This window comes from Nasonia vitripennis, chromosome 1 (assembly GCF_009193385.2).
Source record: "Nasonia vitripennis strain AsymCx chromosome 1, Nvit_psr_1.1, whole genome shotgun sequence".
In the NCBI taxonomy this organism is placed as follows: Eukaryota; Metazoa; Arthropoda; class Insecta; order Hymenoptera; family Pteromalidae; genus Nasonia; species Nasonia vitripennis.
The window spans coordinates 23,059,161-23,083,150 of record NC_045757.1 but is presented as its reverse complement, the minus strand read 5'-3'; the positions used below and the strand labels follow the sequence as shown (position 1 = coordinate 23,083,150).

General features: G+C 39.5%; 6 protein-coding genes across 6 annotated transcripts; 2 read left to right on the top strand and 4 right to left on the bottom strand.

The window, feature by feature from the left end:
- The first annotated feature begins 3,316 nt into the window (after positions 1 to 3,316).
- On the top strand, positions 3,317 to 4,057 carry LOC107981493. The gene has a single exon (XM_016987502.2). It carries the CDS (start codon positions 3,317 to 3,319, stop codon positions 4,055 to 4,057), a length of 741 nt encoding a protein of 246 aa, XP_016842991.2.
- Positions 4,058 to 4,221: 164 nt separating this feature from the next.
- Positions 4,222 to 7,032, top strand: LOC116416251. The gene has a single exon (XM_031923951.1). It carries the CDS (start codon positions 4,222 to 4,224, stop codon positions 7,030 to 7,032), a length of 2,811 nt encoding a protein of 936 aa, XP_031779811.1.
- A 1,276-nt stretch (positions 7,033 to 8,308) lies between these two features.
- Positions 8,309 to 10,732, bottom strand: LOC116416946. The gene is made up of 5 exons (XM_031927586.2): positions 9,789 to 10,732; positions 9,641 to 9,703; positions 9,127 to 9,504; positions 8,765 to 9,039; positions 8,309 to 8,688 (listed from the first exon to the last, which is right to left on the bottom strand). The coding sequence occupies exons 1-4, from the start codon at positions 9,829 to 9,831 to the stop codon at positions 8,801 to 8,803; spliced, it is 723 nt and encodes a 240-aa protein (XP_031783446.1). The 5' UTR covers positions 9,832 to 10,732; the 3' UTR covers positions 8,309 to 8,688; positions 8,765 to 8,800.
- Positions 10,733 to 12,531: 1,799 nt separating this feature from the next.
- LOC116416973 lies at positions 12,532 to 15,029 on the bottom strand. Its single transcript, XM_031927903.2, has 5 exons — positions 14,320 to 15,029; positions 14,172 to 14,234; positions 13,658 to 14,035; positions 13,296 to 13,570; positions 12,532 to 13,219 (listed from the first exon to the last, which is right to left on the bottom strand). The coding sequence occupies exons 1-4, from the start codon at positions 14,360 to 14,362 to the stop codon at positions 13,332 to 13,334; spliced, it is 723 nt and encodes a 240-aa protein (XP_031783763.1). The 5' UTR covers positions 14,363 to 15,029; the 3' UTR covers positions 12,532 to 13,219; positions 13,296 to 13,331.
- A 2,199-nt stretch (positions 15,030 to 17,228) lies between these two features.
- Positions 17,229 to 19,793, bottom strand: LOC116416967. Its single transcript, XM_031927780.2, has 5 exons — positions 18,850 to 19,793; positions 18,702 to 18,764; positions 18,188 to 18,565; positions 17,826 to 18,100; positions 17,229 to 17,749 (listed from the first exon to the last, which is right to left on the bottom strand). Exons 1-4 carry the CDS (start codon positions 18,890 to 18,892, stop codon positions 17,862 to 17,864), a joined length of 723 nt encoding a protein of 240 aa, XP_031783640.1. The 5' UTR covers positions 18,893 to 19,793; the 3' UTR covers positions 17,229 to 17,749; positions 17,826 to 17,861.
- A 1,958-nt stretch (positions 19,794 to 21,751) lies between these two features.
- On the bottom strand, positions 21,752 to 23,532 carry LOC107981240. Its single transcript, XM_031928029.2, has 5 exons — positions 23,384 to 23,532; positions 23,236 to 23,298; positions 22,722 to 23,099; positions 22,360 to 22,634; positions 21,752 to 22,283 (listed from the first exon to the last, which is right to left on the bottom strand). The coding sequence occupies exons 1-4, from the start codon at positions 23,424 to 23,426 to the stop codon at positions 22,489 to 22,491; spliced, it is 630 nt and encodes a 209-aa protein (XP_031783889.1). The 5' UTR covers positions 23,427 to 23,532; the 3' UTR covers positions 21,752 to 22,283; positions 22,360 to 22,488.
- Between the last annotated feature and the right edge of the window lie 458 nt (positions 23,533 to 23,990).

The window sequence follows — 23,990 nt, the reverse complement described above, 5'->3', positions numbered from 1 at the left end:
TTTTTCAAATTAAACATCTTGCACGAATACACTGCATAAAATGCACTATAATGATTGAATACTGCCTGCGACTGACTTGAACACTGAGTTGCGAATATCTATCAATATCATCACTTTTACACTTCATCATTGATAAAATCTTGAAACACAAATTCACCTGATGTTGTTTCTAATATTCACACTTTCATAAAAACATGCATGCCAGAATAATATACAAATATGTAGTGAGTTTTGAGTGTGATTATATGTAATTTGTATGTATGAATATTCAAGGTTAGGTTACCGGCTCTTAACACATTGCCTTGTATTTTCAAATTTATTGTAAAATCCTTTTTTAAACGTAAATGATTTTAGAATTTACTGCGTTAAATGAATTTTGATTATTAAGTTTATGGATTTTAGGTTATAAACCGATTGCTGGTGAACTGTCGTGTGTTATAAATTTGTAAATCATCAATCATATACGTATCAATAGTAAATTAAGTCAAAATAAGCAATATGTAAATCGAGACCATCGAGAAGACTGAAATCCTACCTCACACAAATATCTCCGACTCTCCTCAAATCCACATTCATAAATCCCGCACATTCCTTCCAAAGAGCCGAGCCCAACCAGAGACCCTCTTTATGACGGCCCATAACCGACGCGACGACGAGCGCGGCTTAGGACGACCCATCGCCAGCGCGACGAAGAGCACAGCGTAGAAGCACATCTGCACAACTTCTGGACTCCGGACGGCTCGGATCTTGACCAGTTTATGACCAGACCCTTTTTTTGGCCAACTACGCGCGCCCCGCGCGCGACTCAAGCCCACATCTGGACACTTTTTTGGAAGACTTCGAAAAAACCCGCACGCACACTCCTTCAGGCCCAAAACTCCTCCTACTAAACCGTTCCGCCAATTAAAATGCATTTCCTTCCGATATTCTAGCAAGCAAAACTTTCCCTCTCCAAAACTACCCCCAGCAGACCGAGGACAGCAAAATCTCGAAGCATCAGTCTCTCTCGAACGCTCGACAGCTACAGATTACCTTATATACCAGAGAAAATATAAATACTTTATTCCACATCAAGTGTTATTATTTCGCCTTACTGGCCTGTCGAATTAAGTTTCGGTAGACCGTGCCATTTCAAGGCACATTTCTACATGGTCCTTCGAGCCGGATATTAGCTGAAGTGAAAAGTGTCAGTGATCAACAAGGAAGCTACGCTCTGTGAACATCTACGACGATTACGCTCGTAAGAAAGGAGAGCAAGCTAACGAGATCACAAATCAACATCGCATACATCGACAACTTTCACATCAGGCTACCGACTGCGCAGTCAGTCTACACTATATCGCCAAACCTCTGCAAGAGTCAGGTAAATAATTTGTCACAATTCGAAGACACGCAAGCTAATCCATCAACAACCAAACTAGATCAACCCACAAGTTTCAGACAAACGAAACAAATTCAAGCCAGTACTCGCTTGACTGTGCAATTAAAATCACACGAAACTTCAGGAGGCAGTCCTCGCTTGGCTGTCCAATTCGAGATACAACAAGCTCAAACGCATTTCAACTTCGCTGACTCGTCAACGACTCAGCAAACCACATACGCAGTCCTCGCTTGGCTGACCCTTCAGAACGATCTGATCTTCAATCGATTCAACATCTATCCAACGTCAACACTAAGACGTCATCGAGCAGTCGCCCGACTCCAATACTATCAAGGTAAGACATTTGAGTGAAACGCAATTTGATAAATATCGAAGTAGACCAGAACGCAAAAAAAAAATATATATATATAACACAATGGAAAACGTACAGCACATTCAGTTTGTTAAAACACGCCGCAATACGATTAAATTCGAAATCGAATCGTTAAAATCTTTCTTGGACTCTTTCGACAAAGAAACGCAACATGGCGAGTTACGGTCGCGCACGGATCGCGTACATGCGTTATTCGAGCAGTTTGATCAAGTTTGCGACGAAATTGATATCTTAGAACCATCGGAAGACAACACTATAGAGAAACTAACTATTTTAAACACGTACCATCAAACCGTTGGCAAGGCTCACACGCATCTTGCTGAGATAGATCAAATCCATGCCGGGGTAAGCAATAGCCAAGCAGGCTCCGCATCGACGACCGGCGACGCAAGTTCGCGACGTAGAAAACGCAAAATTAAAGTACAACAAGCGCCACTCCCGCAATTCGATGGTCGGTCTGAAGGGTGGCTTTCATTCAAACAGTCATTCATATCACTTATACACGACAATGACGACTTCTCAGACGTCGAGAAGTTACATTATTTAAAATCGGCAGTCACCAACGAGGCTTTAAACAAGATCGAAATCTTCGCTACGACCGCGGAAAACTATCCTCGAGCATGGAGTTTATTAGAAAAGGCATATGAAAATAAAGGCACAATGGTAATGCGACACATTTCTCTGCTACTTAATTTACCTAAAATGGAAAGAGATAATTCCAAAGAAGTTGAGACTCTAGCGGACAAGGCACAACAGCACATAGAATCACTGGCGAGTTTAAAAATTGCCGTGACACCGCAAATCGTAGTTCAAATCCTCGAAGAAAGACTAAGTAAAAATATCCGCGCAAAATGGACAGAGACACTGGACCGCGACAAAATTCCGACTCTAGAGGAAATGATCGAGTTTTATACAAAACGGCAGCAACGTTGTCCAAGGACGACGGGAAAACGACAAGTTACAAAACTTGTACTCATCAGGGTCCGCCGGCAAAGGTCCGCAAATTCGAGTTTGGATCTTCGGCAAAAACCTTCGTAACCGCGAGAAAAAAGTGCCCAGCGTGTGCACACGAAGACCACGATCTTTTCCGATGCGACAAATTCCGAAGTTTAAACGTTTTTCAAAGAATCCAACTAGTACAGGACGCAAATTTATGTAAAAATTGCTTAAAATACCATCGAGACGAATGCCGTCGCGGCAATTGTAGAATATGCAACTTAAAACACAACTCATTGTTGCACGTACCAAAATCGACTAACTCAAACGCAGGCACGCTGACATTTCCATCGTCGCAAGACCTGCCTTCGACAAGCGATCCAGAGATTGATCAAGCCAAAGCATGACTATCTAATTATAACCAATTAAAACATTGCTATGCAACAAATCTTTCGCCGACTTACGATCTCATGCCCAGCGCAACAGTGAAAATCCTCGGCAAATCAGGATCGGATATAACGTGTCGAGTATTATTAGACACCTGCTCCACCGCGAATTTCATAACCGAAAACCTGTGCAACAAATTAAAATTAACTAAATCGCCATGCTCATTGACCATAACCGCTATGAACAATTTAAATACCACTGCCAGCTACCTCACCGATATCACGTTCCGGTCAATTCATTCAGAATTTAAAAAATCACTGACTTGCTTTGTTGTTAAAGAAATAACCGATCTCGTACCCAACGAACCGGTTCCGAGGAACCGACTAAATATTCCGAAGCAACTCAAATTAGCAGATCCACATTTTGAAAAACCAGCATCCGTAGACATGCTAATCGGATCCGGTCCCACTTTATCAATACTCTGCCCCGGACAACTAAAGATACTCAACAACGATAATCTAATTTTACAAAAAACCAAACTCGGCTGGATCCTGGGCGGAAATCTAGAATCAACTTACTTATCGAAATCGTCTCGTTGCCTTGTCACTAGTTTACCTTTCGACTTAGAGCGATTTTGGAGATTAGAGGAGAAGCTCGACGAGGAACGCACATTGTCAAAGGACGAGTTATATTGTGAAGAACACTTCATAACTCACGTAAAACGCAGTAAAGATGGCAGATACATCGTCGCATTGCCGTTCGATAAGATGAAGGGTAAATTAGGCAATTCCAAGCAAACGGCGTTGAAACAACTATTATATTTGAGAAAAAGATTTCAACGAGATCACGAGTACAAACGCGAATATACAAAGGTCATCGAAGAATATCTAAAATTAGGCCACATGACCCTCGTAGAGAGACCATCGGAGACGACGGATTTTATTTGCCACACCACGGAGTTCCTAAACTCGATAGTCTGACAACGATGCTGCGAGTAGTTTTCAACGCGTCGGTGACACCCTCAGATGGCGGATGCTCACTTAACGACTGCCTACTCGTTGGCCCTACTATTCAAGACGATTTAATCACTCTCCTACTACGATTTCGAACGCACACGTATGTAATCTTAGCTGACATCGAAAAAATGTATCGACAATTTCTCGTTCGAGACAGCGATAGGAAATATCAGAAAATCTTGTGGTTTGTAAACGACGAGATTAGAGAATTTGTGCTCAACACAGTAACATTCGGAGTAGCAGCCGCACCCTTTTTGGCTATTCGATGCCTACATCAACTCGCGGACGATGAACAAGAACGATTTCCACTCGCCGCCAAAATATTAAAGAGAGACATGTACGTCGATAACATGTTAACGGGAACGAATTCCGTCGAAGAAGCCCGATCAATTTGTACGCAAATGACGCAAGTCCTAAGGACCGCCGGTATGAACATGCGACAGTGGGCAACAAATGATCCAAATATATTAAACGACATCGAGTCAAAAAATTTGGACGCTAATTTCGACTTGAGCAACGACAACACCCTTAAAACACTAGGCATTCGCTGGCGCGCCAAAACGGACTCTTTCGTATACAAAATTAAACCCATATCGGTCACTGAGAGATTCACCAAAAGAAAAATATTGTCCGAAATAGCAAAAATCTTCGATCCCCTTGGACTACTAGGACCAATTATCCTCTTTGCAAAAAAAATCATGCAAGACATCTGGAAAGCCAAAATCGACTGGGATGAAACAGTACCGAATGACATATACTATCAATGGAATGAGTTTTGTCTACAATTAAGCTGCCTACCAGACATGTCATTCAATCGACACATTTTGACAAACGACGCCAATGAAATACAAATTCACGGCTTTAGTGACGCGAGCGAAACTGGATACGGTGCATGCATCTATATGAGATCAAAGGACACATTTGGCAATTATAAAATCACCCTAATCTGTTCAAAATCACGCGTCGCGCCAGTAAAAACACGGTCATTACCTCGGTTAGAGTTATGCGGCGCGCAGTTATTAGCCAATTTATATGTGCACACTATTCGATCAATTCGCATTCAAGTCGATCGAACATATTTTTGGTGTGATTCGAGCATAACACTACATTGGATCAACGCAGCACCTCCGACGTTAAAAACGTTTGTGGCAAATCGAGTGGCCGACATTCAATTAAAAACCGAGATTCATGCATGGAGACACATCAGATCAGAAGACAATCCTGCCGACGCTCTATCAAAAGGTCAACTTCCAAACGATTTTCTCAACAACGAGATATGGCTACACGGCCCTCCATGGCTACAACAAAACGAAACTGAGTGGCCAAAATCGCATATTATCGGATTAACCGAAATTCCAGAAATCAAAAAAGCACATTGCTTCGTAACTAAATCCGATTCATATTGCGCACATCTTTTAAAAATAATAGAAAATCAGACATCCTTGATGAAATTAAAACGTATATTCGCATTATGCCTCCGACTGCCGAAAAAATATCGTACAAATACCAAAATCCGGGACATGCGCATCAAAGACTTACAAAAAGCAGAAAATGCCGTTATTCGGTTAGTTCAGGGATCCGTGTTTGCAAATGACATTGCGTCACTAAAGGCAAATAAACCATTGAATGAGAAAAGTTCCTTAGCATCACTAGATCCATTCATCGATGAAGAAAACATTCTTAGAGTAGGCGGTAGAATCAGAAAGGCAATTGCACCCTTTTCAAAACGTCATCCCATACTCCTATCAAAAAATAACTTTTTCACGGACTTAATTATTCAACATTATCACACTGCGCACTTTCACACGGGAATTCAAAATACTCTTTACGCAATCCGAGAGAACTATTGGCCGATCGACGGACGCAACCAAATTAGAAAAAATATCCGAAAATGCACAATATGTTTTCGTGCAAATCCGCAGTTATGCCAGTATAAAATGGGTGACCTTCCGCAAGTGAGAGTAACACAATCTAGACCATTTTATAATGTAGGTGTAGATTACTGCGGTCCGTTCTTTATAAAGGAAAAGCGATATCGAAATCAAAAATTCATAAAAATTTACGTCGCAATATTGGTATGTATGACAGTCAAAGCAATCCACATAGAAGTAGTCGAAGATCTATCTACGGAAGGTTTTATAGCAGCTTTACGACGATTTGTATCGAGACGCGGTTTACCGGGAACTATCTACTCGGACAACGGTACTAACTTCCGAGGTGCACACAACAAACTGAATGAACTATACGAATTACTAAACTCACAACAATTAAAAATAAATTTAGACAAATTTACCAATAGTAACAAAATAGAGTGGCATTTCATTCCGCCTCATTCGCCAAACTTTGGTGGCTTATGGGAAATTTCAGTCAAACAATTCAAACATCATTTTAAAAGAGTAGCGGCCGACAAAAGATTTACCTTAGCTGACTTTAACACGTTTTCCATTGAAATAGAAGCAATATTAAACTCTCGACCAATAACTCGCATATCATCCGATATTAACGATTTATCAGCAATTACACCTGGTCACTTCTTAATTGGCGATTCACTCAAAGGTCTACCAGAACAAAATTATACGAAAATACCAGACAATCGCTTAAGCGCATGGGAAAGTATGTCAAAACTCAAACAACAATTTTGGGAGAGATGGAATAAAGAATACTTAAATGAATTGAATATACGTCACAACAAATCGGCGGCAGAACCAAAATTGACTAAAGACCTAGTCGTATTGATCAAAGAGGACAACACACCACCGATGCAATGGAATATGGGTATTATTACGGATGTACATCCAGGAGCCGACAAAATTATCCGCGTGGTAACAGTCAGAACGAAACACGGACTTAAAAAAAGACCAACCTCCAAGATTGCCGTTCTTCCCATAGACGATAACTTAGAAAAACAAGAAACAATAAGTAAACTCAAAATTAATTAAGTATTGATCGCTACCCTCTCAAGGGGGGGAGTATGAACTGTCGTGTGTTATAAATTTGTAAATCATCATCATATACGTATCAATAGTAAATTAAGTCAAAATAAGCAATATGTAAATCGAGACCATCGAGAAGACTGAAATCCTACCTCACACAAATATCTCCGACTCTCCTCAAATCCACATTCATAAATCCCGCACATTCCTTCCAAAGAGCCGAGCCCAACCAGAGACCCTCTTTATGACGGCCCATAACCGACGCGACGACGAGCGCGGCTTAGGACGACCCATCGCCAGCGCGACGAAGAGCACAGCGTAGAAGCACATCTGCACAACTTCTGGACTCCGGACGGCTCGGATCTTGACCAGTTTATGACCAGACCCTTTTTTTGGCCAACTACGCGCGCCCCGCGCGCGACTCAAGCCCACATCTGGACACTTTTTTGGAAGACTTCGAAAAAACCCGCACGCACACTCCTTCAGGCCCAAAACTCCTCCTCCTAAACCGTTCCGCCAATTAAAATGCATTTCCTTCCGATATTCTAGCAAGCAAAACTTTCCCTCTCCAAAACTACCCCCAGCAGACCGAGGACAGCAAAATCTCGAAGCATCAGTCTCTCTCGAACGCTCGACAGCTACAGATTACCTTATATACCAGAGAAAATATAAATACTTTATTCCACATCAAGTGTTATTATTTCGCCTTACTGGCCTGTCGAATTAAGTTTCGGTAGACCGTGCCATTTCAAGGCACATTTCTACAGCTGGAGTTAAGCACTCAACATAATGTGGACATATTATGTTGACATATTACGCTAAGAAAAATATGGCCAGTAGATATTCACCGGCCATATCTTATGGCGTATTTTCTACGAGGGTAGATCTTTGAAAATACAACTTTTTTCTATTGACATAAAATCATGGCAATGCTTATAACGAGAGTTAACAGCCCAAAATCGTTTTTAATACTCCGTGCGCGAAATGCGGTTTCTCAGGCTCGTTTTCTTTGCGCGAATCACTATAGCTTTTTTAATGTTGCGTCAAGCATGTAGCATATAATAACATATCGTTGCTATGGAAACAGTATTTCGCACACGCTACACGAAAAACAAGCCTCTTGAAAAACCGCGTTTTTCGCGCACGTCATGTTAAAATTGTATATTACGATACGAGTGCGCGAAGTAGGTTATTTTTGCATGAGCGCATCTGTCGCCGCAAGGGTGACAAAAAAGCGAGTTTGATGATCACCTACGCGCACGTGTATCGTATATACTATTTTCTGACACGAGTGTGCGAATCTACGTCCTCAACAGATAAGCGTGTGCGAAATTTAGAGTTTTGCACACGCAGTAACGATCTTACGTTTTTGAATAGGAAAACGTTATTTGTGGAGTTGGAAATTATAATATTTTCTAAGAGGATAAAGTATACTTCAGTTTTTCATTCAATAAAAGACAAGCATATAATGATTGAGCGGTTAAAAATTTTTTATTTTACGATAAATAAATAAGTACAGTAAAAAATTAAATCATCTCGACAATTAAAAAACGTTTTAAGGTTCTACATATGTATTCGAACGTAAACCATGATTGTGCACGATGTATGTGTGATAAGCTGCGTCACTTTCCTTGGGCATTGAAACATCTCCAGACGGTCGATCTGAAACACAAAATAACGTGATGTTGCGATCTATCATCGATAATGCTATTGTGAAAAAATGAAATGGAAGACTCACTCTGTTTGCAATAGCCTTTGTGCATCTTATAATTTTTCACGCCTGTTCGTGAAGTTGAGCATCCGGGTCCACCGCTAATTGCATCTTATATCCGCAATAGCTCCCCTTTAAATGCTCAATAATGGACTCGTAAGTCTCGTGTAGACATTTGCACGTGTTGCACTGCAGCAGGCAACTAACTTTACATTCATCGCAGTCTACTGCGTCGACCGATGTTTCATCGATGATGGGTTCGCGGCACTCCACGCAGAAGTGCGCATAAAAACGTTCATGTCCTGATACGAATAAAAAGACATTTGTAAAATTAAGAAACTCGAGAGAAAGGCAATGAGTTATTAAAAAATGTATGCACACGAACTTACCGTATTCCCTCACGCTTTTCCTTAATATCTCCGATGAGTTGGCAAAGTACTTGAACATATCTAATTCTTCCTCCGAATTCGTGTTGTTGTTCTCCAACTGAAGACTTGTAAAACAATCACTTGCACAGTCTTGAAAGTGTCTTCTTAGTTCATCGATCCGTTCGAATGTCGTTTCGCACAACTCACAGATGTATTTTGGCTGCTTGATGATGCTGGCACAAGAATTGATGTGCCGGATCGCCCAAAAACGGTGATAAAACTTCTCTCGGCACGCTAAACATTGCAGAGCTAGCTCGCCCTGGCATTTTTCGTAGTTGGCACTGTCAAGATCACAATCCGAGCAACAAATCGTCACAAGCCCTGTCAAGTCTGCAGTAACTAAAGAAATAGAATTATTATAACGATGTGATTAAAAATTGTATGAAAACTTTAATTATCTTAGATTATTGTGAAGTGTAATATGATAAGCTAATAATCAATCATGAATATAAAATAAAGTCGTGCAAAAACGTACCTTCGTTGAGATTTCCATCGAGATCCGTGTGACGAGCTTCTGCATCAATCATTCTCGTCCTACCTACAAAACGACGAACAAATATAATTAATAAGTATCGTGCATATGTGCACTCACGTCTCAACATTTCTTTTTCTAATATACGAACCAGTGTCAGAAGATGCGTAAGATTCCGCACGTGGAGATTCCATTTTACGAAAGGAAAACTTGACTGTGATGCACTACAGATTCAAACTAACGCAGGCACTAGGATATCACTGACTAGCCAAGTCGTTGCTTCTAGAATGAAAACTTCGAACTGTCTGCTTAAGAAATTTCGCTCTGTATATATAGCAGCGTTCTCCCTCTCCGCAAAAATTCACTTTCCCCGAGCTGTGCGTCCGAAATCCGCCTCTAGATAGCCTATAATACCTGTACCTATAAATGTAGGCTCCGGCCCGCCCCGACTCTACGGCGCGACGCCGTGGGGCGCATCTCAGCCGCCACCCCGTCGCCACGTCTCCACGTGTCTTGGGGACCAGAAAATTTTATTGCCGCAAATTTACTTTATTCCCGCAAATTCACTTTATTCCGTATTTTGCGAGAATAAAGTAAATAATCCACGACTTTAGTCTCTTGTTGCATAATGTACTATTAAGGGGGTCCGAAACCCAGGTTTTACCGATAGTACGAGTGTTCAGTAGAAAATTACTCGAAACTAAGGCAATGCAATGAATTATGAAAAATCAAGAGTTAGTTGCCCTTCCTTTTATAAATATCTATCGCTGTGGCAAGTTTCAAATAAAAATATTAACGCAATAATTAAGTTGATGCACTTCGGTGCCGGCAACTTCCCTTATATGAATGAGGAATTCTACGGGAAAAATGCCATTTTCTGATTGGAGAAAACATACATTTTCTGTTTGTGCCCTTATGCATTAGGTACATGCTCTTGAACAATGGCTATTGCTCCAAATGCCGCCGTTCGGATAAAATTTACGATATCTCTTTGGAGACAGAGGCGGAGTCCTGACTGCGATTATTCCCTTGCAGTTTCTCGGAATCGCGTCAAACATTGATTGCGTTTCCTGCATTCCCCTCGATTTTTCCATCCAGGGTTTAAGAAACACTTGCGCGTTTTTAGGCACGACCGCGGTATGCAAGTGCCTTATACTTAATTTTTTAAGCGAAAAATGTGTGAGATGCGATATTTCCTCGCAATTTTCGACCGATCGGGCTGAAATTTTAGGAGTTTGGCTCTTTGGCTCTAACTCGAATCCTATAAGCATTCTACAAAAAAAGTTAAAGTAAGAAGTTGTACCCTCGTAGGAAATTGAGGCTAATATGGCCACGATATGCCAAATTTTATGCCCAGTAGCCAGATTATGTGGCATATCATGGCCATATGTCCCCCCTGTTAACAGGCGACGGTAAGTGGGCATAATATGCCATAAAATTATGGCGAACGTTTTATACATGGCAACCTAACCTTGCACATGTACAAACATGACCACACTCAACGATCACACTTAAATGTACACTTTTTATGTGGGTTTAGATATTAGAAACATTAAGTAAAATTTGCGTGTTCAAGATTTGATCAACGATGAAGTGTAAAAGTGATGATCTTGATAGATATTCCCAACTCAGTGTTCAAATCAGTCGCAGGCAGTATTCATCATTATAGTGCCTTATATGCAGTGTATACGTTCAAGATGTTTAATTTATAGTGTAGATACTTATTTTATTATGTAGGAACAGGCTAGCGTAACAATTTTTGCTTGTCTGTCGTTGCTAGCTGACCCACACCGAACCCCATGGCTCCGGGGGCAAAATTTACACATGAGTGTTGATATGAAAATTTAAACTACAGTACTTTAGATAAAAACAAGTGGGTATATTGCTTCAACAGCTTGAAACAAATCACCATGCAAAATTTCAGCCCTCTAAGTATGATAGATTTTAATTGAGAGCTAAATCAAATCCTCAATGATTGTACGATTACTTTTTTCAATTTTTCTTTTTGCTCTCAATAAAAACCTATCATACTTAGAGGGCTGAAATTTTGCATGGTGATTTGTTTCAAGCTGTTGAAGCAATATACCCACTTGTCTTTATCTCAAGTGCTGTAGTTTAAATTCTCACGTAAACACTCATGTGTAAATTTTGCCACCCCCCCCCCCCGCCCATCGGAGCCATGGAGTTCGGTGTGGGTCGGCTAGCAAAGACAGACAAGCAAAAATTGTTACGCTAGCCTGTTCCTACATAATAAAATAAGCATCTACACTACAAATTAAACATCTTGCACGAATACACTGCATAAAATGCACTATAATGATGAATACTGCCTGCGACTGACTTGAACACTGAGTTGCGAATATCTATCAATCTCATCACTTTTACACTTCATCATTGATAAAATCTTGAACACACAAATTTCACCTGATGTTGTTTCTAATATTCACACTTTCATAAAAACATGCATGCCAGAATAATATACAAATATGTTAGTGAGTTTTGAGTGTGATTATATGTAAATTTGTATGTATGAATATTCAAGGTTAGGTTACCGCTCTTAACACATTGCCTTGTATTTTCAAAATTTATTGTAAAATCCTTTTTTTAACCGTAAATGATTTTAGAATTTACTGCGTTAAATGAATTTTGATTATTAAGTTTATGGATTTTAGGTTATAAACCCATTGCTGGAGTTAAGCACTCAACATAATGTGGACATATTATGTTGACATATTACGCTAAGAAAAATATGGCCAGTAGATATTCACCGGCCATATCTTATGGCGTATTTTCTACGAGGGTAGATCTTTGAAAATACAACTTTTTTCTATTGACATAAAATCATGGCAATGCTTATAACGAGAGTTAACAGCCCAAAATCGTTTTTAATACTCCGTGCGCGAAATGCGGTTTCTCAGGCTCGTTTTCTTTGCGCGAATCACTATAGCTTTTTTAATGTTGCGTCAAGCATGTAGCATATAATAACATATCGTTGCTATGGAAACAGTATTTCGCACACGCTACACGAAAAACAAGCCTCTTGAAAAACCGCGTTTTTCGCGCACGTCATGTTAAAATTGTATATTACGATACGAGTGCGCGAAGTAGGTTATTTTTGCATGAGCGCATCTGTCGCCGCAAGGGTGACAAAAAAGCGAGTTTGATGATCACCTACGCGCACGTGTATCGTATATACTATTTTTTGACACGAGTGTGCGAATCTACGTCCTCAACAGATAAGCGTGTGCGAAATTTAGAGTTTTGCACACGCAGTAACGATCTTACGTTTTTGAATAGGAAAACGTTATTTGTGGAGTTGGAAATTATAATATTTTCTAAGAGGATAAAGTATACTTCAGTTTTTCATTCAATAAAAGACAAGCATATAATGATTGAGCGGTTAAAAATTTTTTATTTTACGATAAATAAATAAGTACAGTAAAAAATTAAATCATCTCGACAATTAAAAAACGTTTTAAGGTTCTACATATGTATTCGAACGTAAACCATGATTGTGCACGATGTATGTGTGATAAGCTGCGTCACTTTCCTTGGGCATTGAAACATCTCCAGACGGTCGATCTGAAACACAAAATAACGTGATGTTGCGATCTATCATCGATAATGCTATTGTGAAAAAATGAAATGGAAGACTCACTCTGTTTGCAATAGCCTTTGTGCATCTTATAATTTTTCACGCCTGTTCGTGAAGTTGAGCATCCGGGTCCACCGCTAATTGCATCTTATATCCGCAATAGCTCCCCTTTAAATGCTCAATAATGGACTCGTAAGTCTCGTGTAGACATTTGCACGTGTTGCACTGCAGCAGGCAACTAACTTTACATTCATCGCAGTCTACTGCGTCGACCGATGTTTCATCGATGATGGGTTCGCGGCACTCCACGCAGAAGTGCGCATAAAAACGTTCATGTCCTGATACGAATAAAAAGACATTTGTAAAATTAAGAAACTCGAGAGAAAGGCAATGAGTTATTAAAAAATGTATGCACACGAACTTACCGTATTCCCTCACGCTTTTCCTTAATATCTCCGATGAGTTGGCAAAGTACTTGAACATATCTAATTCTTCCTCCGAATTCGTGTTGTTGTTCTCCAACTGAAGACTTGTAAAACAATCACTTGCACAGTCTTGAAAGTGTCTTCTTAGTTCATCGATCCGTTCGAATGTCGTTTCGCACAACTCACAGATGTATTTTGGCTGCTTGATGATGCTGGCACAAGAATTGATGTGCCGGATCGCCCAAAAACGGTGATAAAACTTCTCTCGGCACGCTAAACATTGCAGAGCTAGCTCGCCCTGGCATTTTTCGTAGTTGGCACTGTCAAGATCACAATCCGAGCAACAAATCGTCACAAGCCCTGTCAAGTCTGCAGTAACTAAAGAAATAGAATTATTATAACGATGTGATTAAAAATTGTATGAAAACTTTAATTATCTTAGATTATTGTGAAGTGTAATATGATAAGCTAATAATCAATCATGAATATAAAATAAAGTCGTGCAAAAACGTACCTTCGTTGAGATTTCCATCGAGATCCGTGTGACGAGCTTCTGCATCAATCATTCTCGTCCTACCTACAAAACGACGAACAAATATAATTAATAAGTATCGTGCATATGTGCACTCACGTCTCAACATTTCTTTTTCTAATATACGAACCAGTGTCAGAAGATGCGTAAGATTCCGCACGTGGAGATTCCATTTTACGAAAGGAAAACTTGACTGTGATGCACTACAGATTCAAACTAACGCAGGCACTAGGATATCACTGACTAGCCAAGTCGTTGCTTCTAGAATGAAAACTTCGAACTGTCTGCTTAAGAAATTTCGCTCTGTATATATAGCAGCGTTCTCCCTCTCCGCAAAAATTCACTTTCCCCGAGCTGTGCGTCCGAAATCCGCCTCTAGATAGCCTATAATACCTGTACCTATAAATGTAGGCTCCGGCCCGCCCCGACTCTACGGCGCGACGCCGTGGGGCGCATCTCAGCCGCCACCCCGTCGCCACGTCTCCACGTGTCTTGGGGACCAGAAAATTTTATTGCCGCAAATTTACTTTATTCCCGCAAATTCACTTTATTCCGTATTTTGCGAGAATAAAGTAAATAATCCACGACTTTAGTCTCTTGTTGCATAATGTACTATTAAGGGGGTCCGAAACCCAGGTTTTACCGATAGTACGAGTGTTCAGTAGAAAATTACTCGAAACTAAGGCAATGCAATGAATTATGAAAAATCAAGAGTTAGTTGCCCTTCCTTTTATAAATATCTATCGCTGTGGCAAGTTTCAAATAAAAATATTAACGCAATAATTAAGTTGATGCACTTCGGTGCCGGCAACTTCCCTTATATGAATGAGGAATTCTACGGGAAAAATGCCATTTTCTCATTGGAGAAAACATACATTTTATGTTTGTGCCCTTATGCATTAGGTACATGCTCTTGAACAATGGCTATTGCTCCAAATGCCGCCGTTCGGATAAAATTTACGATATCTCTTTGGAGACAGAGGCGGAGTCCTGACTGCGATTATTCCCTTGCAGTTTCTCGGAATCGCGTCAAACATTGATTGCGTTTCCTGCATTCCCCTCGATTTTTCCATCCAGGGTTTAAGAAACACTTGCGCGTTTTTAGGCACGACCGCGGTATGCAAGTGCCTTATACTTAATTTTTTAAGCGAAAAATGTGTGAGATGCGATATTTCCTCGCAATTTTCGACCGATCGGGCTGAAATTTTAGGAGTTTGGCTCTTTGGCTCTAACTCGAATCCTATAAGCATTCTACAAAAAAAGTTAAAGTAAGAAGTTGTACCCTCGTAGGAAATTGAGGCTAATATGGCCACGATATGCCAAATTTTATGCCCAGTAGCCAGATTATGTGGCATATCATGGCCATATGTCCCCCCTGTTAACAGGCGACGGTAAGTGGGCATAATATGCCATAAAATTATGGCGAACGTTTTATACATGGCAACCTAACCTTGCACATGTACAAACATGACCACACTCAACGATCACACTTAAATGTACACTTTTTATGTGGGTTTAGATATTAGAAACATTAAGTAAAATTTGCGTGTTCAAGATTTGATCAACGATGAAGTGTAAAAGTGATGATCTTGATAGATATTCCCAACTCAGTGTTCAAATCAGTCGCAGGCAGTATTCATCATTATAGTGCCTTATATGCAGTGTATACGTTCAAGATGTTTAATTTATAGTGTAGATACTTATTTTATTATGTAGGAACAGGCTAGCGTAACAATTTTTGCTTGTCTGTCGTTGCTAGCTGACCCACACCGAACCCCATGGCTCCGGGGGCAAAATTTACACATGAGTGTTGATATGAAAATTTAAACTACAGTACTTTAGATAAAAACAAGTGGGTATATTGCTTCAACAGCTTGAAACAAATCACCATGCAAAATTTCAGCCCTCTAAGTATGATAGATTTTAATTGAGAGCTAAATCAAATCCTCAATGATTGTACGATTACTTTTTTCAATTTTCTTTTTGCTCTCAATAAAAACCTATCATACTTAGAGGGCTGAAATTTTGCATGGTGATTTGTTTCAAGCTGTTGAAGCAATATACCCACTTGTCTTTATCTCAAGTGCTGTAGTTTAAATTCTCACGTAAACACTCATGTGTAAATTTTGCCACCCCCCCCCCCCGCCCATCGGAGCCATGGAGTTCGGTGTGGGTCGGCTAGCAAAGACAGACAAGCAAAAATTGTTACGCTAGCCTGTTCCTACATAATAAAATAAGCATCTACACTACAAATTAAACATCTTGCACGAATACACTGCATAAAATGCACTATAATGATGAATACTGCCTGCGACTGACTTGAACACTGAGTTGCGAATATCTATCAATCTCATCACTTTTACACTTCATCATTGATAAAATCTTGAACACACAAATTTCACCTGATGTTGTTTCTAATATTCACACTTTCATAAAAACATGCATGCCAGAATAATATACAAATATGTTAGTGAGTTTTGAGTGTGATTATATGTAAATTTGTATGTATGAATATTCAAGGTTAGGTTACCGCTCTTAACACATTGCCTTGTATTTTCAAAATTTATTGTAAAATCCTTTTTTTAAACGTAAATGATTTTAGAATTTACTGCGTTAAATGAATTTTGATTATTAAGTTTATGGATTTTAGGTTATAAACCCATTGCTGGAGTTAAGCACTCAACATAATGTGGACATATTATGTTGACATATTACGCTAAGAAAAATATGGCCAGTAGATATTCACCGGCCATATCTTATGGCGTATTTTCTACGAGGGTAGATCTTTGAAAATACAACTTTTTTCTATTGACATAAAATCATGGCAATGCTTATAACGAGAGTTAACAGCCCAAAATCGTTTTTAATACTCCGTGCGCGAAATGCGGTTTCTCAGGCTCGTTTTCTTTGCGCGAATCACTATAGCTTTTTTAATGTTGCGTCAAGCATGTAGCATGTAATAACATATCGTTGCTATGGAAACAGTATTTCGCACACGCTACACGAAAAGCAAGCCTCTTGAAAAACCGCGTTTTTCGCGCACGTCATGTTAAAATTGTATATTACGATACGAGTGCGCGAAGTAGGTTATTTTTGCATGAGCGCATCTGTCGCCGCAAGGGTGACAAAAAAGCGAGTTTGATGATCACCTACGCGCACGTGTATCGTATATACTATTTTTTGACACGAGTGTGCGAATCTACGTCCTCAACAGATAAGCGTGTGCGAAATTTAGAGTTTTGCACACGCAGTAACGATCTTACGTTTTTGAATAGGAAAACGTTATTTGTGGAGTTGGAAATTATAATATTTTCTAAGAGGATAAAGTATACTTCAGTTTTTCATTCAATAAAAGACAAGCATATAATGATTGAGCGGTTAAAAATTTTTTATTTTACGATAAATAAATAAGTACAGTAAAAAATTAAATCATCTCGACAATTAAAAAACGTTTTAAGGTTCTACATATGTATTCGAACGTAAACCATGATTGTGCACGATGTATGTGTGATAAGCTGCGTCACTTTCCTTGGGCATTGAAACATCTCCAGACGGTCGATCTGAAACACAAAATAACGTGATGTTGCGATCTATCATCGATAATGCTATTGTGAAAAAATGAAATGGAAGACTCACTCTGTTTGCAATAGCCTTTGTGCATCTTATAATTTTTCACGCCTGTTCGTGAAGTTGAGCATCCGGGTCCACCGCTAATTGCATCTTATATCCGCAATAGCTCCCCTTTAAATGCTCAATAATGGACTCGTAAGTCTCGTGTAGACATTTGCACGTGTTGCACTGCAGCAGGCAACTAACTTTACATTCATCGCAGTCTACTGCGTCGACCGATGTTTCATCGATGATGGGTTCGCGGCACTCCACGCAGAAGTGCGCATAAAAACGTTCATGTCCTGATACGAATAAAAAGACATTTGTAAAATTAAGAAACTCGAGAGAAAGGCAATGAGTTATTAAAAAATGTATGCACACGAACTTACCGTATTCCCTCACGCTTTTCCTTAATATCTCCGATGAGTTGGCAAAGTACTTGAACATATCTAATTCTTCCTCCGAATTCGTGTTGTTGTTCTCCAACTGAAGACTTGTAAAACAATCACTTGCACAGTCTTGAAAGTGTCTTCTTAGTTCATCGATCCGTTCGAATGTCGTTTCGCACAACTCACAGATGTATTTTGGCTGCTTGATGATGCTGGCACAAGAATTGATGTGCCGGATCGCCCAAAAACGGTGATAAAACTTCTCTCGGCACGCTAAACATTGCAGAGCTAGCTCGCCCTGGCATTTTTCGTAGTTGGCACTGTCAAGATCACAATCCGAGCAACAAATCGTCACAAGCCCTGTCAAGTCTGCAGTAACTAAAGAAATAGAATTATTATAACGATGTGATTAAAAATTGTATGAAAACTTTAATTATCTTAGATTATTGTGAAGTGTAATATGATAAGCTAATAATCAATCATGAATATAAAATAAAGTCGTGCAAAAACGTACCTTCGTTGAGATTTCCATCGAGATCCGTGTGACGAGCTTCTGCATCAATCATTCTCGTCCTACCTACAAAACGACGAACAAATATAATTAATAAGTATCGTGCATATGTGCACTCACGTCTCAACATTTCTTTTTCTAATATACGAACCAGTGTCAGAAGATGCGTAAGATTCCGCACGTGGAGATTCCATTTTACGAAAGGAAAACTTGACTGTGATGCACTACAGATTCAAACTAACGCAGGCACTAGGATATCACTGACTAGCCAAGTCGTTGCTTCTAGAATGAAAACTTCGAACTGTCTGCTTAAGAAATTTCGCTCTGTATATATAGCAGCGTTCTCCCTCTCCGCAAAAATTCACTTTCCCCGAGCTGTGCGTCCGAAATCCGCCTCTAGATAGCCTATAATACCTGTACCTATAAATGTAGGCTCCGGCCCGCCCCGACTCTACGGCGCGACGCCGTGGGGCGCATCTCAGCCGCCACCCCGTCGCCACGTCTCCACGTGTCTTGGGGACCAGAAAATTTTATTGCCGCAAATTTACTTTATTCCCGCAAATTCACTTTATTCCGTATTTTGCGAGAATAAAGTAAATAATCCACGACTTTAGTCTCTTGTTGCATAATGTACTATTAAGGGGGTCCGAAACCCAGGTTTTACCGATAGTACGAGTGTTCAGTAGAAAATTACTCGAAACTAAGGCAATGCAATGAATTATGAAAAATCAAGAGTTAGTTGCCCTTCCTTTTATAAATATCTATCGCTGTGGCAAGTTTCAAATAAAAATATTAACGCAATAATTAAGTTGATGCACTTCGGTGCCGGCAACTTCCCTTATATGAATGAGGAATTCTACGGGAAAAATGCCATTTTCTGATTGGAGAAAACATACATTTTCTGTTTGTGCCCTTATGCATTAGGTACATGCTCTTGAACAATGGCTATTGCTCCAAATGCCGCCGTTCGGATAAAATTTACGATATCTCTTTGGAGACAGAGGCGGAGTCCTGACTGCGATTATTCCCTTGCAGTTTCTCGGAATCGCGTCAAACATTGATTGCGTTTCCTGCATTCCCCTCGATTTTTCCATCCAGGGTTTAAGAAACACTTGCGCGTTTTTAGGCACGACCGCGGTATGCAAGTGCCTTATACTTAATTTTTTAAGCGAAAAATGTGTGAGATGCGATATTTCCTCGCAATTTTCGACCGATCGGGCTGAAATTTTAGGAGTTTGGCTCTTTGGCTCTAACTCGAATCCTATAAGCATTCTACAAAAAAAGTTAAAGTAAGAAGTTGTACCCTCGTAGGAAATTGAGGCTAATATGGCCACGATATGCCAAATTTTATGCCCAGTAGCCAGATTATGTGGCATATCATGGCCATATGTCCCCCCTGTTAACAGGCGACGGTAAGTGGGCATAATATGCCATAAAATTATGGCGAACGTTTTATACATGGCAACCTAACCTTGCACATGTACAAACATGACCACACTCAACGATCACACTTAAATGTACACTTTTTATGTGGGTTTAGATATTAGAAACATTAAGTAAAATTTGCGTGTTCAAGATTTGATCAACGATGAAGTGTAAAAGTGATGATCTTGATAGATATTCCCAACTCAGTGTTCAAATCAGTCGCAGGCAGTATTCATCATTATAGTGCCTTATATGCAGTGTATACGTTCAAGATGTTTAATTTATAGTGTAGATACTTATTTTATTATGTAGGAACAGGCTAGCGTAACAATTTTTGCTTGTCTGTCGTTGCTAGCTGACCCACACCGAACCCCATGGCTCCGGGGGCAAAATTTACACATGAGTGTTGATATGAAAATTTAAACTACAGTACTTTAGATAAAAACAAGTGGGTATATTGCTTCAACAGCTTGAAACAAATCACCATGCAAAATTTCAGCCCTCTAAGTATGATAGATTTTAATTGAGAGCTAAATCAAATCCTCAATGATTGTACGATTACTTTTTTCAATTTTTCTTTTTGCTCTCAATAAAAACCTATCATACTTAGAGGGCTGAAATTTTGCATGGTGATTTGTTTCAAGCTGTTGAAGCAATATACCCACTTGTCTTTATCTCAAGTGCTGTAGTTTAAATTCTCACGTAAACACTCATGTGTAAATTTTGCCACCCCCCCCCCCCCCCGCCCATCGGAGCCATGGAGTTCGGTGTGGGTCGGCTAGCAAAGACAGACAAGCAAAAATTGTTACGCTAGCCTGTTCCTACATAATAAAATAAGCATCTACACTACAAATTAAACATCTTGCACGAATACACTGCATAAAATGCACTATAATGATGAATACTGCCTGCGACTGACTTGAACACTGAGTTGCGAATATCTATCAATCTCATCACTTTTACACTTCATCATTGATAAAATCTTGAACACACAAATTTCACCTGATGTTGTTTCTAATATTCACACTTTCATAAAAACATGCATGCCAGAATAATATACAAATATGTTAGTGAGTTTTGAGTGTGATTATATGTAAATTTGTATGTATGAATATTCAAGGTTAGGTTACCGCTCTTAACACATTGCCTTGTATTTTCAAAATTTATTGTAAAATCCTTTTTTTAACCGTAAATGATTTTAGAATTTACTGCGTTAAATGAATTTTGATTATTAAGTTTATGGATTTTAGGTTATAAACCCATTGCTGGAGTTAAGCACTCAACATAATGTGGACATATTATGTTGACATATTACGCTAAGAAAAATATGGCCAGTAGATATTCACCGGCCATATCTTATGGCGTATTTTCTACGAGGGTAGATCTTTGAAAATACAACTTTTTTCTATTGACATAAAATCATGGCAATGCTTATAACGAGAGTTAACAGCCCAAAATCGTTTTTAATACTCCGTGCGCGAAATGCGGTTTCTCAGGCTCGTTTTCTTTGCGCGAATCACTATAGCTTTTTTAATGTTGCGTCAAGCATGTAGCATGTAATAACATATCGTTGCTATGGAAACAGTATTTCGCACACGCTACACGAAAAGCAAGCCTCTTGAAAAACCGCGTTTTTCGCGCACGTCATGTTAAAATTGTATATTACGATACGAGTGCGCGAAGTAGGTTATTTTTGCATGAGCGCATCTGTCGCCGCAAGGGTGACAAAAAAGCGAGTTTGATGATCACCTACGCGCACGTGTATCGTATATACTATTTTTTGACACGAGTGTGCGAATCTACGTCCTCAACAGATAAGCGTGTGCGAAATTTAGAGTTTTGCACACGCAGTAACGATCTTACGTTTTTGAATAGGAAAACGTTATTTGTGGAGTTGGAAATTATAATATTTTCTAAGAGGATAAAGTATACTTCAGTTTTTCATTCAATAAAAGACAAGCATATAATGATTGAGCGGTTAAAAATTTTTTATTTTACGATAAATAAATAAGTACAGTAAAAAATTAAATCATCTCGACAATTAAAAAACGTTTTAAGGTTCTACATATGTATTCGAACGTAAACCATGATTGTGCACGATGTATGTGTGATAAGCTGCGTCACTTTCCTTGGGCATTGAAACATCTCCAGACGGTCGATCTGAAACACAAAATAACGTGATGTTGCGATCTATCATCGATAATGCTATTGTGAAAAAATGAAATGGAAGACTCACTCTGTTTGCAATAGCCTTTGTGCATCTTATAATTTTTCACGCCTGTTCGTGAAGTTGAGCATCCGGGTCCACCGCTAATTGCATCTTATATCCGCAATAGCTCCCCTTTAAATGCTCAATAATGGACTCCTAAGTCTCGTGTAGACATTTGCACGTGTTGCACTGCAGCAGGCAACTAACTTTACATTCATCGCAGTCTACTGCGTCGACCGATGTTTCATCGATGATGGGTTCGCGGCACTCCACGCAGAAGTGCGCATAAAAACGTTCATGTCCTGATACGAATAAAAAGACATTTGTAAAATTAAGAAACTCGAGAGAAAGGCAATGAGTTATTAAAAAATGTATGCACACGAACTTACCGTATTCCCTCACGCTTTTCCTTAATATCTCCGATGAGTTGGCAAAGTACTTGAACATATCTAATTCTTCCTCCGAATTCGTGTTGTTGTTCTCCAACTGAAGACTTGTAAAACAATCACTTGCACAGTCTTGAAAGTGTCTTCTTAGTTCATCGATCCGTTCGAATGTCGTTTCGCACAACTCACAGATGTATTTTGGCTGCTTGATGATGCTGGCACAAGAATTGATGTGCCGGATCGCCCAAAAACGGTGATAAAACTTCTCTCGGCACGCTAAACATTGCAGAGCTAGCTCGCCCTGGCATTTTTCGTAGTTGGCACTGTCAAGATCACAATCCGAGCAACAAATCGTCACAAGCCCTGTCAAGTCTGCAGTAACTAAAGAAATAGAATTATTATAACGATGTGATTAAAAATTGTATGAAAACTTTAATTATCTTAGATTATTGTGAAGTGTAATATGATAAGCTAATAATCAATCATGAATATAAAATAAAGTCGTGTAAAAACGTACCTTCGTTGAGATTTCCATCGAGATCCGTGTGACGAGCTTCTGCATCAATCATTCTCGTCCTACCTACAAAACGACGAACAAATATAATTAATAAGTATCGTGCATATGTGCACTCACGTCTCAACATTTCTTTTTCTAATATACGAACCAGTGTCAGAAGATGCGTAAGATTCCGCACGTGGAGATTCCATTTTACGAAAGGAAAACTTGACTGTGATGCACTACAGATTCAAACTAACGCAGGCACTAGGATATCACTGACTAGCCAAGTCGTTGCTTCTAGAATGAAAACTTCGAACTGTCTGCTTAAGTGTAATAACGTGATAGGAAATATCTAGTGACACATGTGTATTTAGAATAACTTAATACTTTATTGAGATCACACAAATACATGTGTAGTCGACAAGACGGTTCGACTTAATCTGAGCGCTGCGCCGCAGCGCTCGCTGCTCACGTACGCTCGCTCAGGGGCGCCAACATACCAACCTTACAATCTATCTCTACGTACTTACTTCGATATCCTACACTCCTCCCTCCCAAGACAACAAATACTACTGGTTATAAATTCAATCTGTCCGGTCTTTTAATAGTACGCTTAGGGCGTTCATTAACATTAAGAGTAAGAGGTTTATTAACCATCGCCAGTGCCATATTTGTTGTTTTCGGAGAGTCATTTCTTTTGTCACTTTCACGCATCCCTTCATTTACATTTTTAAACCCTTCATTCGGTGGTGTTACAGCTGTAGTCGTTTCGC